This window comes from Lagenorhynchus albirostris, chromosome X (assembly GCF_949774975.1).
Source record: "Lagenorhynchus albirostris chromosome X, mLagAlb1.1, whole genome shotgun sequence".
NCBI classification, from domain to species: Eukaryota; Metazoa; Chordata; class Mammalia; order Artiodactyla; family Delphinidae; genus Lagenorhynchus; species Lagenorhynchus albirostris.
In genome coordinates, this window is record NC_083116.1 from 125,400,142 (window position 1) to 125,420,235 (window position 20,094).

A 20,094-nucleotide genomic window follows, 5' to 3' on the forward strand; every position below is an offset into this window, starting at 1 on the left:
GCAGCAGTTCTTCATTCCTGTGCGTTGCTGAATAATACTCCATTGTTTCGCTATCTGCCTTTTACCCGTTTATCAGTCACTGGACTTTTAGGTTGTTTCCATTGTTTTGACTGCTACGAATAATGCTGCAATGAATATTTGTATGCAGGTGTTTGTGTGGACATATGTTTTCGCCATATACTTATGGGTATACACCTTGGAGTGGAATTCCTGGGTCATATAGTAACTCTGTATAACCTTGTAAGGCACTGCTGAACTGCTTTCCAAAGACTCTGTACCATTTTACCTTTGCACCAGCAATGTGTAATGGTTCCAGTTTCTCCGCATGCTTGATAACAACACTTGTTTTCTGTGTGTTTGGTTTTTTTGAGATTTTAGCCATCCTGCTGTGTGTGAAGTGGTATCTCATTGTGGTTTTGATTTCCCTGATAACTAATGATGTTTAGCATCTTCTCATGTGCTTATTGGCCATTCGTGTACTTTCTTTGGAGAAATATCTCTTTGCTTCCTTTTTCCAGTTTTTAACTGGGCTGTTTGTCTTTCTTATTATTGAGTTATAGGAGTTCTTTATATATTCTGGATACAAGTACCTCATTAGATATATGATTTACAAATATCTTCTCTCATTCAGCAGGTTGTCTTTTCACTTACTTGGTGGTACCTTTGAAGCATAAAAGTCTTTCATTTTGATGAAATCCAGTTTTTGTGTTTTTTTCTCTTATTTCTCGTGCTTTTGCTGTCATCTAAGAAACCATTGCCTAACCCGAGGTCACAAGGATTTATACCTTTGTTTCCTTCTAAGAGTTTTATCGTTTGAACAATTTTATTTAGATCTTTGAATTAATTTATGTGTGGAGGTGAGGACAGGTCCGCCTTTATTCTTTTGTAGGTGGATATCCAGTTGCCCCAGCACCACGGGTTCAATAAATTCACTTTTGAAACCAACGTGAGTAACCAAATAAAGACCATATTAAGCTACAGACTACACTGGGCAATCTTAGTGAATCACCACTCTAAGATCCTTGGTATTCCTTACGTGTATCACATCATCACTCACTTTGTCTCTCTGGCCTGAAATTTAGTACTCTCTTCAGTTTTGCGTTTCTTTCTTCTACCTTTTTGCCTTAGTTCCCAAGCTCTTACACACCTGTACAAAACCGAGGTATACTTGGTTGTGAAAATTCTGTAGGGAAGACAGTTAAGGTTAAAGGTTGCCAACCAGGTATATCAGTGAGAATTAGTTTTGGCTACATAAAATACATAAAACAATAGTGGCTTAAGATAGGAATTTCTCTTTCACGCTAAAAGAGGCCAGAGGTAGGCAATCTAGGGCTCTTATGCTGGAAATCAGGGACCCAAGCTCCTTCTCTCTTTCTGCTCCACCATTCTATTATGTGACTTCCATCCTCAAGGTATCATGGCCCAGTATGGCTGCTGGAGCTCCAGTCATCACATCAGCATTCCAGAAAACAGGAAGGAGGTGGGGGGCAATGCAAAAGGGGCCTGTTGTCCCCTGAGCCAGATCCCTTTAAGCAGGGACCTGTTTTAAGCAGGCCTGCTGTCCATGAGAGTTTTACACAACAATAACATTTTCATGTTATTGGCCAGAACTTAGTTTTCTGTCCACACTTAGCTGTAAGAGGAGGTAGGAAATACAGTTGATTATCCAAGCGTGCTGCTGCTCTGCCTGACATCCAGGTTCTGTTGCTGAGGAAAAAAGGGAGAATGACTTTGGGTAGGCAGCACGAGGAGACCTTGTCCCAGAAGCTGAGTGCAAGTGGGATGGTTCCCTCACTCAGTTTGGGAGGGATCGGAGCTAGGATACAATTAGAGGTCTCATAGACCACCACTCAGTTGTGGAGATAAGAGGAACCTTGGAGCACCGAACAGAAGCTAGAAGAGTATGTCTCCTGCTGTCATAGGAAATGCACCTCCACCCGTGAGGGACTGGAGTTGGACAGGGCTGAGTGACAGCTCTCTGGACCCGGAGAACAGACAGAGCCCTCAGAAGCCAGGACAGGCGATCAGGAAGCCCTCCTCACACCCCGGCGGGTGTTTGGAATTCATCTTGGAGCTTGGCGTTAGGATAGGCAGAAGTCTGCGGATGTGCAGGGACTAGAGGACGCCAGGCTTCCGAGGACCCGCCCATCGAACAGGAGGCGGCCCTCCAGGGATGCCAAACACCCAGATGCCTCCCAAGGGCAGGGTTCCAGGGCTGGGAAGACCGTCGGCGGTGAAGTGGGCTCTCCCATCAAAAAGGAGCGGGCCCACAGCAGAGAAATAAGACGGGTGCTCTCTAGCCACGGAGACCCAGCCCCGACCCCGTCCCTAGCACAAGTCACGCTTCCCAGGGTGAGGTCTCTGAGGGGCCAGCCCGGGGTGGTTTAGAGCCAGAGCTGAGCGTTCGGGTCCAGAGCCTCTGGAGCCCCTCTCTGAATCGCCAGCTTGTTTGCGGAGCCGAGGGCGGAGTGGATGCTGTAGGTGGCAATGAAGAACCTGCAGCTGGTGGAGAGGGGTCCCGAGGAATTCCCAGGCAGGGGGCCAGACTCCTCCGGTATGGCGGGATTAAACTCCACATTCCCTTCTAGATCCTTCCAGCATTTAGCTGTTTCCTTTGGCGCGGGAGAATTTTCCCTAAGCAATGTCATTAAGGCAGATTGAAAGTTAACATGTAAACTGCCTCTTGGGCTCCAGGTGCGGGAGACGCACGTTTTAGCCATGCCGACCGGCACCTGAGATCCCGGGAGAAGCTCTGCTTGCCCTAAAAGGGGAGTGTGAGAGCAAAGAGGGTCGTGGGGGGCGGAGCGGCCTTCTCGTGCCTGTACGTGAAAACTGGCTTGCCGTCAGAAAAAGGGATGAGGGTCTTCGGCCGGGGCTGCTCCAGATCGATCCGCCACGGCCACATGGGTGTGGCTTTCTGGCTGTATCGGTTATTGACGTGGCCGCGGCCTGGGTCCCGCGACCGGCTCTGACTCCCCCCCCTCGTGGGCGTTTGGAGCCGAGGGGAACCGAGGGCCGGGCTTTGGGGAGCGCGAGCTGGCCTCGCCCTCCCACCCAGGAGATGACCCCAGCGGCTCCCTGCAGCCCAGGCTAGGCGTCTGGAACGCAGAGGCCACCCTGCCACGGCCCAGCCCCTGCGCAAAGCTGCTCCTTAGTTTCCTGAGTGTCCGGCAAAGCCTGTGACTTGTGGGCAGGACAGACCCCCGCACGCTCCCAAAGCCGGACGGGCAGGGAAGGGCTGCTCCAGAACCAGCAGTGCCAGGGGAGGCGAAGGTGCAGCCGCGTCCGCGTGGCCGCCCAGTGGGCCGGCTGTGCAGTGTCTCCTCCCTGAAGCATGCCCTCTGGGCCATCTCTCTTCCCTCCTGTCTCCTTGTAGAAGGGCGTCCTTCACCGCATCCCTGACCACGCCCTTTGTCCCCACGGCGGGTCCGCAGGGTTAAAGTCCTGATGGGCCAGGGGCTGCACCCTCTGCCAGGCGTCTGGCAGAGGGTTTTTTTAAAAATTTATTTTATTCATTTATTTTTGGCTGCGTTGGGTCTTTGTTGCTGCGCGCGGACTTTCTCTAGTTGCAGCGAGCAGGGGCTACTCTTCGGGCTTCTCGCTGAGGTGGCTTCTCTTGTGGCAGAGCTCGGGCTCTAGGCGCGCAGGCTTCAGTAGTTGTGGCATGCGGCCTCAGTAGTTGTGGCGCACGGGCTCAGTAGTTGTGGCGCACAGGCTGAGTTGCTCTGCGGCATGTGGGATCTTCCCGGACCAGGGCTCGAACCCGTGTCCCCCTGCATTGGCAGGTGGATTCCAGTGCGCCATCAGGGAAGTCCCATCTGGCAGAGTTTTGAGTAACAGTGGGCACCTCTGAGGGAGCAGCCCCGGGCCACGTCCCATTGCACAGAAGAGGCAAACAAAGGCTGTCTTGGAAGAGCGAGGTAGCTCTGCACGGGCTCAGGTGGTCCATCGTCCTGACCCCACCTGCAAGGCTGGCTGCCTTGAATCTCTCAGAGGGACAGGGTGGGGTGTGTGGGAGTACAGAGGTGAAGGATGGAGATGGTAACGATGAGAGAATTTGAACTATGCAGGGAATGGGGGGTAGGGGGACAAGATGGGAAACCTCCCCGCTGTCCTGGAACGTCGAACCACCACGCATTTCTTAGAGACCTTCTTCTTGGTTTGGATTGAGCATTAAGACGCTTGCATATTAGGTATGGAGGTGACTTCAGGAAGGACAGAGGCCAGGAGTTGCTTGCCTACTGGGGGAGCCAGGCACTTAGGAGGAATTATGAGGTACCCGTGCCTCACTCCTCTCAATCTTTTATTTATTTAGTTAGTTAGTTAGTTAGTTGTGCCAGGTCTTAGTTGTGGCAGGCAGGCTCCTTAGTTGCGGTCACCTGCTCCTGAGTCGCGGCATGCGCGCTCCTTAGTTGCAGGAGGCGGGCTCCTTAGTTGAGGCATGCAGGCTCCTTAGTTGTGGTATGCAAACTCTTAGTTGCAGCATGCATGTGGGATCTAGTTCCCCGACCAGGGATAGAACCCGGGCCCTCTGCAGTGGGAGCGTGCAGTTTTAACCACTGTGCCACCAGGGAAGTCCCCTCTTCTCAATCTTGAAAGGCTTAGGTTGAGGGAAAGAAGCCAGACACGAAAGGCCACGTCGTGTGTGACTCCCCTTGGAGGAAATGTCCGGAACAGGCAAATCCACAGAGACGGGGGGGTAGATGAGTGGTTACCAGGGCCGGGGGCACAAGCATGATGGGGAAAGCCCACTGAGTGGGTCCGGGTTTCCTTCTGGGGGGATGAACATGTTCTGGAACTGGATAGAGGGGGTGCTTGCACGGCACTGTAGATGTCCTAAATGCCGCTGAGTTGCTCATTTTTAAATGGTGAGTTTGATGTTATATGAATTTCACCTCAATCAGAGGAAAAATAAAAACCTCCCAGGCAAAATCGGGCAGCTGTTTGCCAAGGGTTTGCTCTGTGTGCATCTTCCTGCCGCTCGCGGAGCTCGGGGCTTGGTCAGTGCTGGACCTCAGGCGTGGCCGCCCCTCTGCCCCTTCTTCCCCCAGTACCATCCTGCTCTACCACATGATGGCCTGGGGCCTGGCCGCGCTGCTCTGCGTGGAGGGAGCATTCATGCTGTACTACCCTTCCGTGGCCAGGTAAGCTGGGGCTCCCAGCAAGCCCACTCCCCCGACGCCTGGACCCCCCCCGCCTCTCTTGCAGGAGACGCCCGGGCGCTGACCCCGAGCGGGCGGGCAGGCCATCGTCCTGGATCTGTGCAGCTGAGAGCACAGTGGCTGGCACCTTGAGTTAGCGTCCCTGCCTCTGCCTGTCCCCTGCGTGTGGGTCGGTGTTGTGCGCGGTGTGGATGCAGAGCGGGGGGCACGGCTCCCCCGTACCAGCCTCCAGGCCTGTCCCCCTCCAGACGGACGCAGCCTTCCCCTGCCCACTGTTTATTTTTCATTCTTCAAACCAGCTTCCTCTGGGCGAGCAGGTGAGTTGAGCGTCCCAAGAATGAGTTGGAGATGGCTGGAAGACACAAAGGGTCGCTCGCTCTTGACAAGCTTATTTTAAGCCTCTGCTGTCTGCACTTTCTCACCTCTCTCCATCCTGTGCTGTTCTGAACACAGACACTGGGCGATGTGGCCTCTGAAATTGTCTCAGGCATTTCTTCAAGTTTAAAACCCCATCAGTGCAACCATTTGTAAAGCCTCAAGGTCCCTCCAAGGATATATACTCTAATTTTCAATGGAAAGCTGAAAAACAGAGGTTGGACATTGTCTCTTTGTCTGTGACTTCAGGGCAGTGTACACCCGGGATCAGCACAGCGCAGCCCTCAGGACAGATCCGGCCCTCTGCCCTGCTCTTGTAAATAAAGCTTTATTTGCACACAGCCGTGCCCATTTGTGTATGTATGGTCTATGGCCAGTTACACATTAGAGCTGAGTAGTTTGACAGAGGCTATGAGGGTTCTGGAGGCTAAAATACTGACTATCTGCTCCTTTACAGAAAAAGTTTGCTGACCTGTGGTGTAGACCGTTTCTGCCCCTTCTTTTTCGATTTCTTGTAGCCACTCACTCAGATGTCTCCACGTTGGTGTTGCTTTGTGGCCTCTGTGTAGATCCCTCCAAACAGCCCACTCTCCCCAGGAACCCTAAAAGGACAAATACAGAGTTAGCAGCTGTTACAGAGGGATGCGCTTAATTGGAAAGGGAGTTTTTATCTCTGGCCTCCACCTGTGAGATCCTGGGGACGTTGCGTCTGAGCGCGAGGGAGCCATTGCTGCAAGGACACTCAGGAACGCCAAGGTGCCCCGCGGTCTCCAGGCCGCCCCCTGAAGCATCTCCATCCTTCCTCATATCCACCCTCAGAGCCCACGACGACCCAGAGCCCTCGGCGCTCTGCAGGCTCCCACCCTCTCTCGTTTGTTCCTTACGTTCAGTACAGGCACCCGAATCTCATCTCTCCCCCCTCTTGTTTCCCTTTCTCCCCTCAAGCCCTTCCCGACCACAGTTTAGCTTTCACAGCTCAAGAGGAAAGCTTCTGTTAAAAAGGAGGTAGCAAAAAAAATAATAATAATAAAATAAAAGAAGGTAGCAACACTACATTGTAAGTCAACCATACTCCAATAAAATACGGCTTTCAGGGTAAAAAACAAAACACGCAAACCAAAAAACAGAAAGAAGGCACCATCCTCAGGTGGTACTGTCATCCTTAAGGCAACAAAGATGGGCACTGCATTTTTCTTCCCTGTTTCCATGCACTTTCAGCCACTTTCCCCTCTGGTGTGAGCACTTCATACCTATGAAAACGAGAGCAGTAGCGTTTTTATCACTCCACCTTCCGTGGCCACAGGAGCTGTTCCCTCCTCTGCTTTTCCACCCCGTCTGGGGTCGGGCCTGGGCAACATCCCCTCTGCTTTGGATTCTCTCTTCCTCTTTGCCGTTCTCCTCTACACTATGGATTTGTTAACTGATAGCCCCGGTCTTGGTAGCATACCTGTGTGTGGCACCCACCGTGTCCTGTGGTGATAGATGATTCTCAAGACCCATCAGTAGAAATCCGGGTCCCCCTCCCCGAAAAGAACCCCTGAAGTGATTACCTGTCACCATGACAACAGATATCCTGTGCCGTGTGAGGCTCGGGTATTTTGAGCTGGTCGAGGACAGAGCTTGGATCCTATGCGTGATGTCAGCCAGGCTTAGCACATGTGTAGTAAGTGCCGAAAACCCAGCAGGTTCGTAGAACGCCTTTGTCTTGTTTGAAAGACAAGTAGGGGGAGACCCACTTGTTTGAGAGACCCAGTGGGGGAGTTGGGGGGGATCCACCACCCCAGAGCGCCTTTTCCCCTCTTCAGCTTTTCCCAGCAGGGAACTTTGAAAGCTCCCTGATTCACGAGACACACAGAACCATGAGTGACCCTCCTTCTTCTGAGATTGATCGCTTGTCCGCAGACGTGAGATAGGAGTCAGGTTTCCTTCGGGCAGAGTCAGAAGCCGATCTGTGTGTTTCCTTCGATCTGGTCCTCTTGTCTCGACTTGCAGATGAGTCGGCGTATCTCAGGCAAAGCCCCGGTGTTTTGGAGAATGACCCGGCTTTCCTCCCTCAGGTGTGACAGGGGTCTGGAGCACGCCATCCCCCACTATGTCACCACGTACTTGCCTCTGCTGCTCGTCCTCGTGGCCAACCCCATCCTGTTCCGAAAGACAGTGACTGCAGGTATACCCAGGGAAGTGCTCTGGGGGCGAGGCCGCGGCTACGGCCCCAGGCCATGGGCTCTGATCATTATCTAGGACCACGGACCTCATCTGTCATCCTCCAGACAGGAGCACAGTACAGCTGGGGAAAGTGAGGGGGTTTAATGAACGAGAGGGAGCGAGCCTACTCAATTATGGGCTGTACGAGTCCTTGGCCAACGTCTGCTAGCTCAAAGCCGGGACCAGGGGATGTTTCACTTCTGTCTGGGCTCCTCCTGAGTCTGCCATGGGCGTGCCCCGGAGGACCCGAGTGGCCTTGGAAAACTGCGGAGGGGAGACGGGATCAGGAAAGGAAAGGGCAGCCGAGGGGAAGGGATGGCTGTGGAGTGAGCCGTCCTGGGAGCCTGGGCCCTCCCCGTGATGTCTGGGCCTGTGTCTTCTCCCACTTGGGCAGTAAACAGGAAGGAGAGCACAGGAAGTGAGTCAAATGCATCAGGAAGAACTGGGTGAGAGGGATCTTGTGAGTCAGCAGAATGCCCTGGACAGACCTCCGGGCCAAGGCAGGGGACCTGCATTCCAGCCCCCATCCCGTCCTCAAGGAAACGTGCCCCGAGGCAAGTCTCCAGGCCCCTCATGCCGCCCTGTGGGTCCCTCACGGGCAGAAAGAGAAGAAAGAAACACACCTTAACAGAAAGGTCACTTGATCAGCTGTGGGTTGCAGAAATTGAACCTAAGTGAAGTGCTCTACCACTAGGGAGAGAAAAATCACTGCAGCTCTTTGCATATCTGCATTTAAAACTAGTGTGCTGTACACCTGAAACTAACACAACATTGTAAATCAACTATACGCCAATAAAAATTAAAAACAAAAAACCCCTCCCCCCAAAAAGCTAGTCTATTAAATATAGCTTTTTTTTTTAACAAAATTGCATTAAAAAATAGTGATTTGATTACATCAAACAAATGAAAATGACTTATAGAAAAAAGACCGGAAGGAAATACACTAAGATGCTAACGATGGTTGTCTCTGGGTGAACTACGGGTTATCAATTCTTTTCTAAACTTTTTTGTATTTTCCAAGTTGTCTACAAGGATAAATGTCAAATCTTTCAACATTTTAAAATAGTGAGCATGCATTATTTTTATAGTAAAAAATATAAACTGTAAACACATATAGTTCCCGAACTAGTAAAACCCAGATAAAATCCAGAGTGTAGTTAACAGCACTGTACCAGTGTTGATTTCTTCATGGTGACCAATGTGACTATGGTTGTGTAAGATGTTAACTCTGGGGACAGCTGGGTGTAGGTATACGGGAACTCTCGGTACTGTCTATGCCAATCTTGTGTAAATCTAGAGTGATTCCATAGTAAACGTTTAAAAACTCTACATTCCCGTGAGTCTCCGAGAAGTCCCACGTGCAGGTGGTGAGGAAAGCACGGCCGGGCCTTGCTGGGCGTCACGCTCTCCTGGCTCTGCTTCGGAGCTCCCACCCGCTTTACTGCCCTTCCTCTGCACGCGGGAAACGTAAATAACGAAATGACGTGCTGTTCCCCTCTGCTCTTTACAGTGGCCTCTTTACTAAAAGGAAGTCAAGGAGTTTACACGGAGAACGAGAGGCGGATGGGAGACGTGATCAAGACCCGATTTTTCAAAATAATGCTGGTTTTCATTATTTGGTAACCTTTCTTCTTTTTTTAAAAAACTGTCCCTGGGAAGGGAAATGCAAACCGCCTGTCATTTGCTTTTCCAAGTGTGACCTGAAAGTTCCAAAGGGAAGAGTCTTCGGAGAGGAAATTTTTGAAACTTGTGCTAGGTGCCTTTGGAGGAAATGCTTGCGAGACAGGAAGGCAAGTCTACCATCCGTGAACTTCTGGAAAGCTATTCACATCTACTCAAACTACATAAAGAGCCCTAAGAACGAAAAGTCCCGAGTTTAGTTTTGATGCGTCCCACCCATAGGCCTCCGGAGTTTTGCCCCGTCGCTGGGGTTAGCGTTTAAATCAAGTGCCTTCTAAGTCCACCCATTGGCGGCAGGCTTTTTTTTTTTTTTTTTGGCCGCGCAGCATGTGGGATCTTAGTTCCCTGACCGGGGATCGAACCCGCACGTCCTGTAGTGGAAGCGTGGAGTCCTAACCACTGGACCACCAGGGAAGTCCTTGCATCAGTCTTGACACCAGGATTCCTGTATCTGACAAGATACAAGGGCAAGGGCCCATCTTCAGTGTTATGACTCACCGCTCAGGCAAGAAGGGTAGAGAGTGGGACTTCCCCGGCGGTCCAGTGGTTAGCACTCCACGCTTCCACTGCAGGGGACATGGGTTCCATCCGTGGTTGGGGAACTAAGATCCCACAAGCTGCGTGGCACGGCCAAAAAAATAAAAATAATAATAAAAAAGGAAGGGTAGAGAGCAATCTTCCTGTCCTCAACTGTCCACCCACCCCTATTCCCCCACTCACCCCCCCTCCCACCACAGGTGTCCTGCCCCAGCGTTTCAAGTGGGTGTGCTGGGCATAGACCTGTGACCAATGCAAAATCGACTGGAATCAGGAGACACTTCGCTGTGGTGAAGCAATGCTTCGCAAGACAGGGCATGCCTTTGTGGTGTTAATAACTGATGTGATGCGAGCAGGTTTGTTTGCACAGTCTCCTACGAGAGACGTACATTAGCTCCATCTAAAAATACACCGAGCTTGTGGTTTCAAACGTCACCTCCCTGCCAACAATAACCTCAGAAAATTCAAACATAAAATGTCAAGATTTGTTTTGGTCTCCATCAAAACATTAGCTTACTCTTCAGAGGAAGGATGAACTCTGGGTTATTTGACATGTGCTAGAACCTTCCGCCTGATGTGGTGTTGAGTGCGACCATCGGAAGGATATGTTGGTCTCTGCTTTGGGCTGAGAGGGGTGGCATGTCTTACGTCAGATTCTTGGTGTGCTGCGTCCTCCTTGCTGCTAAGCAGCACTGCCCCCACCCCAGGACTTCTAGGTGTTGGGAGGCATGGTCCTTGACCCCCAGCGTTAAAAATGAATTGTGGGGGCTTACCTGGTGGCGCAGTGGTTGACAGTCCGCCTGCCGATGCAGGGGACATGGGTTCGTGCCCCAGTCCGGGAAGATCCCACATGCCGCGGAGCGGCAGGGCCCGTGAGCCATGGTCGCTGAGCCTGTGCATCCGGAGCCTGTGCTGTGCAACGGGAGAGGCCACAGCAGTGAGAGGCCCGCGTACCACAAAAAAAAAAAAAAAAAAAAAAGAATTATGTCACATGTTCTCTTCACCTGTGGGCCATTTTCTTTCTAACAGTTGGGTGTCGAATATCATCAATGAAAGCCTTTTATTCTATCTTGAAATGCAACCAGATATCAATGGAGACTCTTTGAAACAGGTCAGAAACGCAGCCAAGACCACATGGTTCATGATGGTAGGTCTATCTTAATTTAAAATGTTCTTCCTAAAGAAAAAAAAAAAAAAACAGAAGGGATAAAACCACTCAGAAGTATGATCTATATGTTATTTAAATATGCAGGGAGTGGAATAGGTTCCTGGGATACTAACATCTGGCCTGGGTCCACGAGCTAGCTGTTTTCATTCAGTGTTGGGGTCGTTATTAAATGGACATGACTCTGGTAAATCAACTTGGCAAGTGAATCAAACCTTTCAGGCTGACTTAAAATATCAGGGAATTTCTCTTGAAGAAATGTTTCAGGCTGAAAAAACCATAGGGATGTAGGTATTGCTTATAACATTGTCCATAATTATAAAGCATTATAGGTAACCCACATTGTTTTAAACAAAAGGGAACGGTTAAGTTAATGATGGTCTTTGATCTTGAGGAATCTTATGCCAATGTCGAAGATGACAGTGTAAAAAAATGACAATTGTGAAATCTAGTGTTCCGTGAAACATGCAAGATCTAATAATTATACTGATTTCAACTATCTAGTAACACGTGCATGAAAAAATATTGGCAAGAAATACACAAAATCATGATAAGGTGGAAAGAGCATGGGTCGCTTCCCTCAGTGTTTTCATCATATTGCATTTCCAAATACAAAAATCCACACACGAGCTGTTAGTGGAGAGATGCACGGTGCCCTACATGGAATTAAAATGCATGTTGCTTCAGAGTCGGGGGAAAGCTGACGCAGGAGGGTAAGACCCACACTGCCTGCCTCCACCCCTGCCTGTGCCGTGGTCACGTGCAGGGACCACACGTAAGCAGAGTTTCCTGGACTGACAGGCTCAGGTGCCTTTGTGCAGTCACATCCTAACAGGGGCGCGAGGGGCAGGGCCCCGAGTCCCTGCGAGGGAGCACGGCCACGGGCCAGAGGTGAGACAGCCCGGCTGGGCCGCGCAGGGCCTTCCCTCTCCCGCCTCCTCCGTGGCCTGACTCAGGTCCTCTCCCCACCCCACCTCCTGTGTCTTCGGGCACCTTTGAGGGCCCAGCACCGCCAGCCAATCTGTCTCGCCCCACACCGGCCAGTGGGGCAGGTCGCAGTGAGGCCAGCCCAGCGGGCCCCAAGTCACCCTGGGAGCACCCAGTGCTCTGATTCCCACCGTCCCACCCTGACTCACCCCTGTCTCTCTGTCCTCCCTGCCAGGGGATACTGAATCCAGCCCAAGGGTTCCTGTTGTCCCTGGCCTTCTACGGCTGGACAGGCTGCCGCCCGGCTTTTCAGGCCCCCAGGAAGGAGATCCAGTGGGAATCGATGAGCACCTCGGCCGCCGAGCGGAGTCCCCCGTCCCTGCGGGGCTCCCGTGAGCCCCGGGAGAGCCCCGCTGCCAGGAAGGAGGTGCGGGCCGGCGGGCACACTTCCGACGAGGCCGTGAGCCTGCTGTCTGAAGGTAAGAGCCCCTCCGCCGAGGCAGGCGGACGGCGGGGCCGCGGCTCCCCTGGAAGTGCTTTATCAACGGCCCCGTGGCTGGTGCATAGCATCTCTGTCCTCATGTCTGGAACCTGCTTCAAGGCGAGAGTGGCAAGTGACAGCGTTAGGCCTCATCGCGTCATCCACCTCTCCTTTTACTATGACAGTGGTACCTTTCCTCTAGTTATTAAGCACCGTAGCCTTGTAATAATTATAAGCGGCTCCACCTTGGGCTGGACGGCCTTTTGAATAGGAGCAAAACTGCCACTTCAAACCCGTCGCGAACGTTTGCCGTAAGACAACGAACGGTACGACCTGTCGCGAACGTTTGCCGTCAGACAATGAATGGTACGACCTGACCTCGGCAGCTTTTAGATGCCGCTTGGTCTGTCCACCTCATTCGGGGACATTTAAGGGAACACGCTGGTCGTCCGGTGCTGGCTCTTCTGATCTGCCCTTTTCATTTCAAGACTCTAGCACTGTGGTCCTCAGATGGGTCCTGTTTTTAAACTCCTGTTTAATCTGATTTGGGGTTATGTCTATTAACCCAGCCGACAAGGAGGAAGAAAGTTCAAGGCCCCAATAATGTCTCTCTAAAGATTGCCGTCTACTAAACCTATTACATACATTTTATATTTATATATTCATGTATACTATTTATATATATAAATATATATACATTTATATATGCATTTATATATATTTATAAATTTATATATTTATAAAATATATAAATAAACTATTATATGTACTTTTCACTAAACATACTGTAACCTTATAATTTATCATTTGCTCTGTATTCTGAATTTACTATTACAAAAAGCTCACTTATATTCTAATCAAGATGGGTAATGAGAGAGAAAAATCACTAGACCTATGATCCTTATTCCTAACGAAATCTCAGGGACTGTCATGGTTATGATAACTGATTAATTTTACTGTCCCTGGTCTATGCAGACCTTTATTCCCTTGAAAGATTCGTCTTGAGCAGACATTTTGCTGTTAGCATTGAGTAACAAGACTGGAAATTCTTTACAAGAAGCGGACACATGTTTGCAGCACCTCTTCTGGGGGTCGGGGGGTTGATTCCCACAAATGCTGCTTGGGGAGGAGGCCACCCCATGCCCTCCTTCTGTCCCCACTGAGGCCCTGGAGCCCCTCCCTCTTCCCACTTTATTACACTGGGGCTGGTTGCAAATGCTTTTAACCAGAATGCATCACCCTGCAACCCATGTACCATCTTGCACTCATGCTTGACCACTGCACGTGGTAAGGGCCCAACAGTCGTTTGTAATAATTATGTTAAATTACACATTTTTGATGGGAAATTAGTTCTAAAAGGCCTAAGAGTAATTAATTGTAAGCTGTAAAGACTTCTTAGACGTAAGATTTAAAGAATTCTTAGTAACATAGAGTTGGGGTACTGTGTCAAATATATCTCAAAAGAGCTGGGGAAAAAGAGTTGAGATCTTCTTAACCAATTTTTTTAGTAAGACTTTATAATGAGTAAGCACTTTCTTTGAATAAAAGCAACATTTGTCAAGCTTGTTAGAAGCAAGGTGACATATGGTCTAAGTATAAGGAATGGACTTGCTACACAGGAGCCATGATGACACCCTCCAGGGAGGGCTCGTGGCTTCTGGGCGCAGGACTGTCCATCTCGGCCTCCTCCAAGTGAGCTGAGGACTACAGCCCTTCCTGCAAATCTCACTCAGTATTTCTTGACCTCTAACAGGGTGCTAAGGACAGTGATTTTCGTAAGAGTAAATAGACCTTTGTGCTATGTGCTTAAATAGTGCTGGGACACAGAGGGCATTCCATAAATGCTAACTCTAGTAAGCATACCTAAACCCCATTACATATTCATAACCTGAGCGGAGACATGGAGCAAATGTTGGCGAGACAGAGAATGAAAGAGTCTGTGAAAATTTCCAATCTGTGTTTAAAGTATGAAGGCAGAGCGATCTGGGCAAACGATGTGGATACGTGTCAGGAAACAAGCCCAGGGCAGAAGGATCCCCACGCAGGAGACTCCTGTTCTTATACCACAGGCCGTACACGCCGCTGCCAGGACCCTCAGGAAGCGGCAGCCTTCTGCCTACAGTGGTAATCTTGGAAATGAGATATGGCTGGCTTGGTCCTGGGCCGTTTCCTTTCTCCTCCTTCCCAGCCGCTTTGCTTTTAGTCTCTTTAGTAAAGGGAGGGAGCTACTCATAATACAGAAAGTACTATTACATGTGGGAGAAAAGCCCAGAGATGCAAACTCGAAGCAGTAAATACAGTTAGGCTTCTCCCTGTTTGCATCGGTTAAGATGAAGCTTGACTGGTTTATCATATCCTTAAGCCTCTACTTTAGGATTCACTTCGAGGCCAACAGGCTTCCACTGAGCCTCCGAAAGGAAGTATCTGACGTGGTGTCTGGCACTTACAAGTCAACCGAGTTTGAACAAATATTCATCGAGCCTCTGCAACATGGTCAACGGCGTTTTAGCTGAGGGGCGGGGCGGTGTGTGTGGACTGTGCGTGTCCCTGGGAAGGATCATGTAGGAAACTTGCAAGTGTCAGTTAAGTAAAGACAATACTGTATTTTATTCTAAAAAGTCTGACGCGTTAAAGGAACACAGAAAAGGCAGGGCCTCTGTTGGTGTTGGCGCATGGGTGAGGGCTTCTGGAGGAGGTGATGTTCAGACTGGGTCTTGCACCGCAGACTGGAATGGCAGGGGAGGAAGCCCGGAGGGCGCCCCGTGTGGAGACTTAGGGCAGAATGTCTGTACGTTGTTCAGGGGTGGGCACAGCGTGGGATTTGTGGGAAGCTGGAGAGGCAGGTCGGGAACAGATAACGAAGGGTTTTTACAGATTCTGCTAAGGAGTTGGCATCTTATCTAGTGGCCAGCGAGAGGCCAGTTAAGGTTTTTAAGTGGAGAGATGCACTCAGATTTGCTTGTAGGACTAGCCTAGTGAATGGATGTGGGAGAGTTGATTGGATGATCATGCTTCGTGACCATGGCAACAGCTAACATTGAGGGGATCTGTGCGTAATTCTCTATGACAACTTCGTTCAAAATCGCATCTTTATGAAGAATCAGAATTTCCCTTGGGACTAAAAGTCAAGAAAAAAGGGTACTTCTCACAAATAAGCAGAAACCCGGTTGGTTTTTATCTGGTGAGCACCAGAAACCCTTAAAGTATTATCTCCTCTGTCCATGAGCTTTACGGAGCGTAGTGTCAGATCTCTGGCCCTTCTTTAACAGGGACACTTTGTGCTCACAACGGGAAAGTTCAGGATCTGATGGATATTTTAACCTTATCATTGCCTTCAAAGGTTCGGGTGTGTATTTCTCAGGAGATCTGCTCCCCTAGCCTTCAACGTCACCCTGGACCAGGTTCCCCCAAGCCCTGCCCACCGGCAGGGGGCACGGCGGGACGGCAGTGGAGCTGGGGGCGTGGTCACAAAGGGGACACGTCTTAGGCGGAGGCCTGGCGGGGAGGGGCGTTGAGGAGAACAGGCCTTGCCTTGCTGTGGCAGAGGGGCGTGGCCACAGGGATAGGGGTGTGGCTGTGGACAAGATGGACCACAGGGTATAAAGGATTGCGTCAGTGGGGTAGGGCCGAGACGCGGGGCATGTGGGGAGACGAAGAAGGCTGTCGTTAGAAGAGAGCACATGTAGTGTGTCCACAGGCAGGAAGCTTGTGGCCTATGCAGAACACAGTGGATGGAAGTGAGGGGGGGGAACTGTCTGTCTGTCTGTCTGTCTCTCTCTCTCTCTGTCTCTCTCTCGCAGTCTTTTCTCTCCCCCCAAGTGTCTTTACCACAATTCCCTGTCTCTCTCACAATACCCTAGTTCTTGCACCATTCCCTCTCACCCACAGTTGCCCTTTCTCTCCCCAATCCTTTGCTGTTCCCACAATTCTCCATCATCTCCCACAACCCCTTGCTTTACTCACAGTTCTGTTTCTCCCACAGCCCCCTATTGCTCCCACAATTTCCCATTTTCTGCCACAATTCTGGAATCTTCATGGTTTCTCACAAATCTCTTGTCTTCTACAGTTCCTTTTGCTACTGCATTCCACCGCTCCCCAAATTGTTTTTCTAGGAGAGATTTCTGTTCTCCAGCATAATCCCTTCTCTCTGACAATTGCCCGTCATCTCCCACAGTTCTCTCTCCCACAATGCCTCTCTTCCACAACGGCTAGTCTCTCCCACAGTACTCTCTTCCCCATAATTCTCAGTTCTGCCTGGCAATTCCGTATCTCCCCCACCTCCCACCAAGTTTCTGCCGTTTCCCACAGTACTCTCTCTCCCACCATTGCGTCTCTGCACATCTCTTTATCCTCCATCACAGTTTCACACTCCCCAAATTCCCTGTTCTCTCCCACACTTCCCCGTTACCGTCCCCATTTCTCTCTTCTCTCATACACCTCGTTCTTTGTGATTCTCTCTGCCGTCACTTGCCCCTCCACGTACCACCAGGTGGCGCCATGGGTCGTGTTTGCCAGAGGAGTGTGGGAGGGAACACACCCCAGGGCCTCCAACTCTGTCGGGCTGGCTGGACCCAATTCAACACCTTGAAGGGGACGCAGGCCCAGGGGTTGTACGCTCTCTGTGGCTCATGCAAGTAACCACCTGGTTGGGATTTCTGATCTAGGGCCTCGAGGTTTTAAGGGATCCAAGAGCAGCAGCTGAGGGCACCGGGGCATCCAACATGCCTTCCCAAATGTTAGGTCTGCGTGGAGCCAGGAAGTTCTCGAGAACCTGCCTGGGCTTGCAAGGCTCCCTGAAGGGAGTTGCTAGGAAGGCGCTCGGCCCTTGGGCACTGGGAGGTCGCTGGCGGCTGCATTTCCTGCACGCACACTCAGATGTGCACATGCACCGACAGAGAATTAGTCCCTCACCCCCACCATGGCCTTGTCGTGACACAAAGGGGTCTCCTCCGTGGAGCCCCGGGGGACAGGGAAGGAAGCAGGAACTCTGAAAAAGGGGGCAGAATATGTCCCAAAGCGTCAGGTAACGGGCCAGATCTTGATCCCGAGCCCCCGTGTGACCCTCCAACCCAGAGGCTTTTTGAAAAGACCACAGAAATCGCACACAAGTTCCCACGAGCCCAGGACGCGCTCATGAACGGCGAGCGACGCCGAGAGGACCGAGCCTTCGGGGAAGCGCCAGCGAACCCCTCCGGAAGCGCAGGTTCCCCGCTCCCACCCTCCCCGTCGGAGCCACCGGCCCTTCCCCCGTCGTCTGAATTCCTTCCCCGCCCCTTGGTGGGCTCTTCACTCTTGGGGCGGCGCCCTGGGAGGCCGCAGGCCGCTGTGGGGTGTGGGTGGTGGTGGGGACGGTGGTGCGTCGGCCACGCCGCAGACCCCGCACTTGCGTCCTCTTGGGTAATATCGTCACCTGTTCCTGTAGCTCCGGCTTCCCCAGGCATTTCCAAGCCCACAGAGAGCTGACGGCCTCTCCTTTTCCCCTGAAGTGTCCTCGGAAACTCTGCATGTGGCTCTTCTACTGCGGGCTTCTTCCTGCCGGTTTTTATACGTTAGTCTCCGTGAGTGCTCTGCGGTGCCTGCGCCGTGTCCCACGGATGTCAAGGCGGTGACCCCACGGTATTTAGCCATTCAGCGTTAGTTTATCGTGCCGGGGCCTTGTTTAGGCACTACAGATACTGTGGTGACTAAGGCAGACAAATGCGCTGTCCACTGAGACTCTCCGTATGATTATATAATAATTATTATATCAGCATTTGTGAATGAAAGTCTCAAAGAACTGTACAACATTCAAGGCAGCCAGAAGTGCTGCGAAGAACAACACGTCAAGAGGGGGCAGGAGAGTGGTTTTAGATAGGCGTCCCAGACACCTCCTTGAGGAGGTAACATTTGAGTGGAGACCTGAATGCAGCATGGGAGTGAGCCATGAGAAAATCTGGAGCGCTTTGCGGGCAGAAAAAGAGATGTGCAAAGGCCCTGGGGCAGCACTGAGCTTGGATGTAAGAGAAGCATGTGCCTGAGGTTGTGAGTGAGCAGAGGCACATGAGGGGAGGAGGCTGCAGCCATCAGCGGGGCCTCTCGGTGGAGGGAGTTGGGATTTGGAGATGTTCCTGAAGGGCAGTCACCTGCCCCATGCACCGCTGAAAAGGCCACCCTTCTCTGCGTCTTCCTTCGCTGTATTCCAGACACACACCCCCTAGAACCTGGCACCCAGCAGGCGAGCCTGGATATTTGTGGAGTGATATCCGTAGAAAGAACGATTCTGACATCTGTTGCAAAGATCTCCCACACCTTCTAAAGGAAGGCGTGTTGTTGGGGTGATTAAACAGACCTCCAGGATCACTCTTTTGGCTGGAGTGACGTTTGCTTTCACTCTACTGATGGTTACCTACGTCCCTCCTCTTAAGTTTTAGTAAGAGGAGTCCTTGGGGCACCTCGTGGAATTGAGAGCAGGTGGCCGGGCGACCCCAGAGCCCTGTTGCCCCCGAGTGACCCCTGGGGCAGCTGAGATCTCGGTCCCCTTAGACAGCGTGTTCCAGGGCTCCGAAACTCCCCCGTGTCAACAGTCTGTTTCCGTTTGGGCTGCAGCCTCCACAGGGTTCGGCTGAGATGCGGTGAGCTGCCCAGTGGTGAGGTTTGGAGGAAGGGAGACAGGGTGGACCTCCCTTCAGGGAGGTCATACATCAGCTGCCCCAGATGATTCTGTAGGACTTTTGTCCTTCGGAATGATTTAACCACATGTAGATGAAAGTATCATGTACTTTTCTTTTTTAAATACAGACGGTTGTGAAGCTTGTGAAAGACGTTCTCGGACACGGACACCGTCACGTGACAGTCTTTTTTTCCTCTCCAGGTTCTGACTCCAGCACAATTGAAATCCATATTGCAAGTGTGTCCCGCAACGGAAAGGAGACTGAATCTGTTCCAAAAGCCCAGGGAGACCTGTGAGAGGACGAGATAGAGGTCCAGATCCCGTCTTCCTCAGACTCCGCGTTTCTCATCCCTTAGGACTGTGATCTCGCCTGCAGTCAGCGCACTGCAGGGTGTAGCATCCCCCCAAATCCCACTCCCATCACCACGTTAGTGTATTCCCCAAGATCCTCTTTGTGGTAGGAGGGATGATCCGTGAGCCTGCGCTTGGGGATGGCAGGGCGGGGCTTTCCAGATCAGACACTCTCCACTGACATTCGTTTTTCTGATCTGGCTGTAATGTAAATGCCAGACCCAGGTCCTTGGAAAAGTTAATAAACGAGCTGTGTCCGAGCTCCCAGCCTGCCTTGGATTCTGTCTGAACAGCACCTCCACAGAATGCTCTTGAGTCAGATAGTGATGATGCCAAAAGGCCACGAGAAGAGGCAGCAGGACCGACGGAGCACCGAGGAGCAGCTGCACAGCAAGCTCCTTATCCACCACTAGGGGGCAGCGGAGGACAGGCTTGGACCGGCAAGTTAGCCCTCGGTCCCCACGTTGTGTTGAGCAATGATTGAGTCTAAGGAATCCTTGGGACCTGACTTATGCTCAGATCATTGCCTACGTTTCCATCTTTCCATCAGCTGAAATATAGA

The 20,094-nt window shown here is 51.3% G+C and overlaps 1 protein-coding gene across 1 annotated transcript in view; it reads left to right on the forward strand.

The window, feature by feature from the left end:
• Positions 1-19,792, forward strand: part of GPR143 (G protein-coupled receptor 143) — a 25,885-nt gene extending 6,093 nt beyond the window's left edge. Inside the window, exons 4-9 of the mRNA XM_060138400.1 lie at positions 5,052-5,144; positions 7,595-7,704; positions 9,253-9,361; positions 10,989-11,106; positions 12,287-12,530; positions 19,383-19,792. Coding sequence (XP_059994383.1) covers positions 5,052-5,144; positions 7,595-7,704; positions 9,253-9,361; positions 10,989-11,106; positions 12,287-12,530; positions 19,383-19,477 — 769 coding nt within the window. The 3' untranslated portion in view covers positions 19,478-19,792. The remainder of the gene's footprint in view (positions 1-5,051; positions 5,145-7,594; positions 7,705-9,252; positions 9,362-10,988; positions 11,107-12,286; positions 12,531-19,382) is intronic.
• Positions 19,793-20,094: the final 302 nt, after the last annotated feature.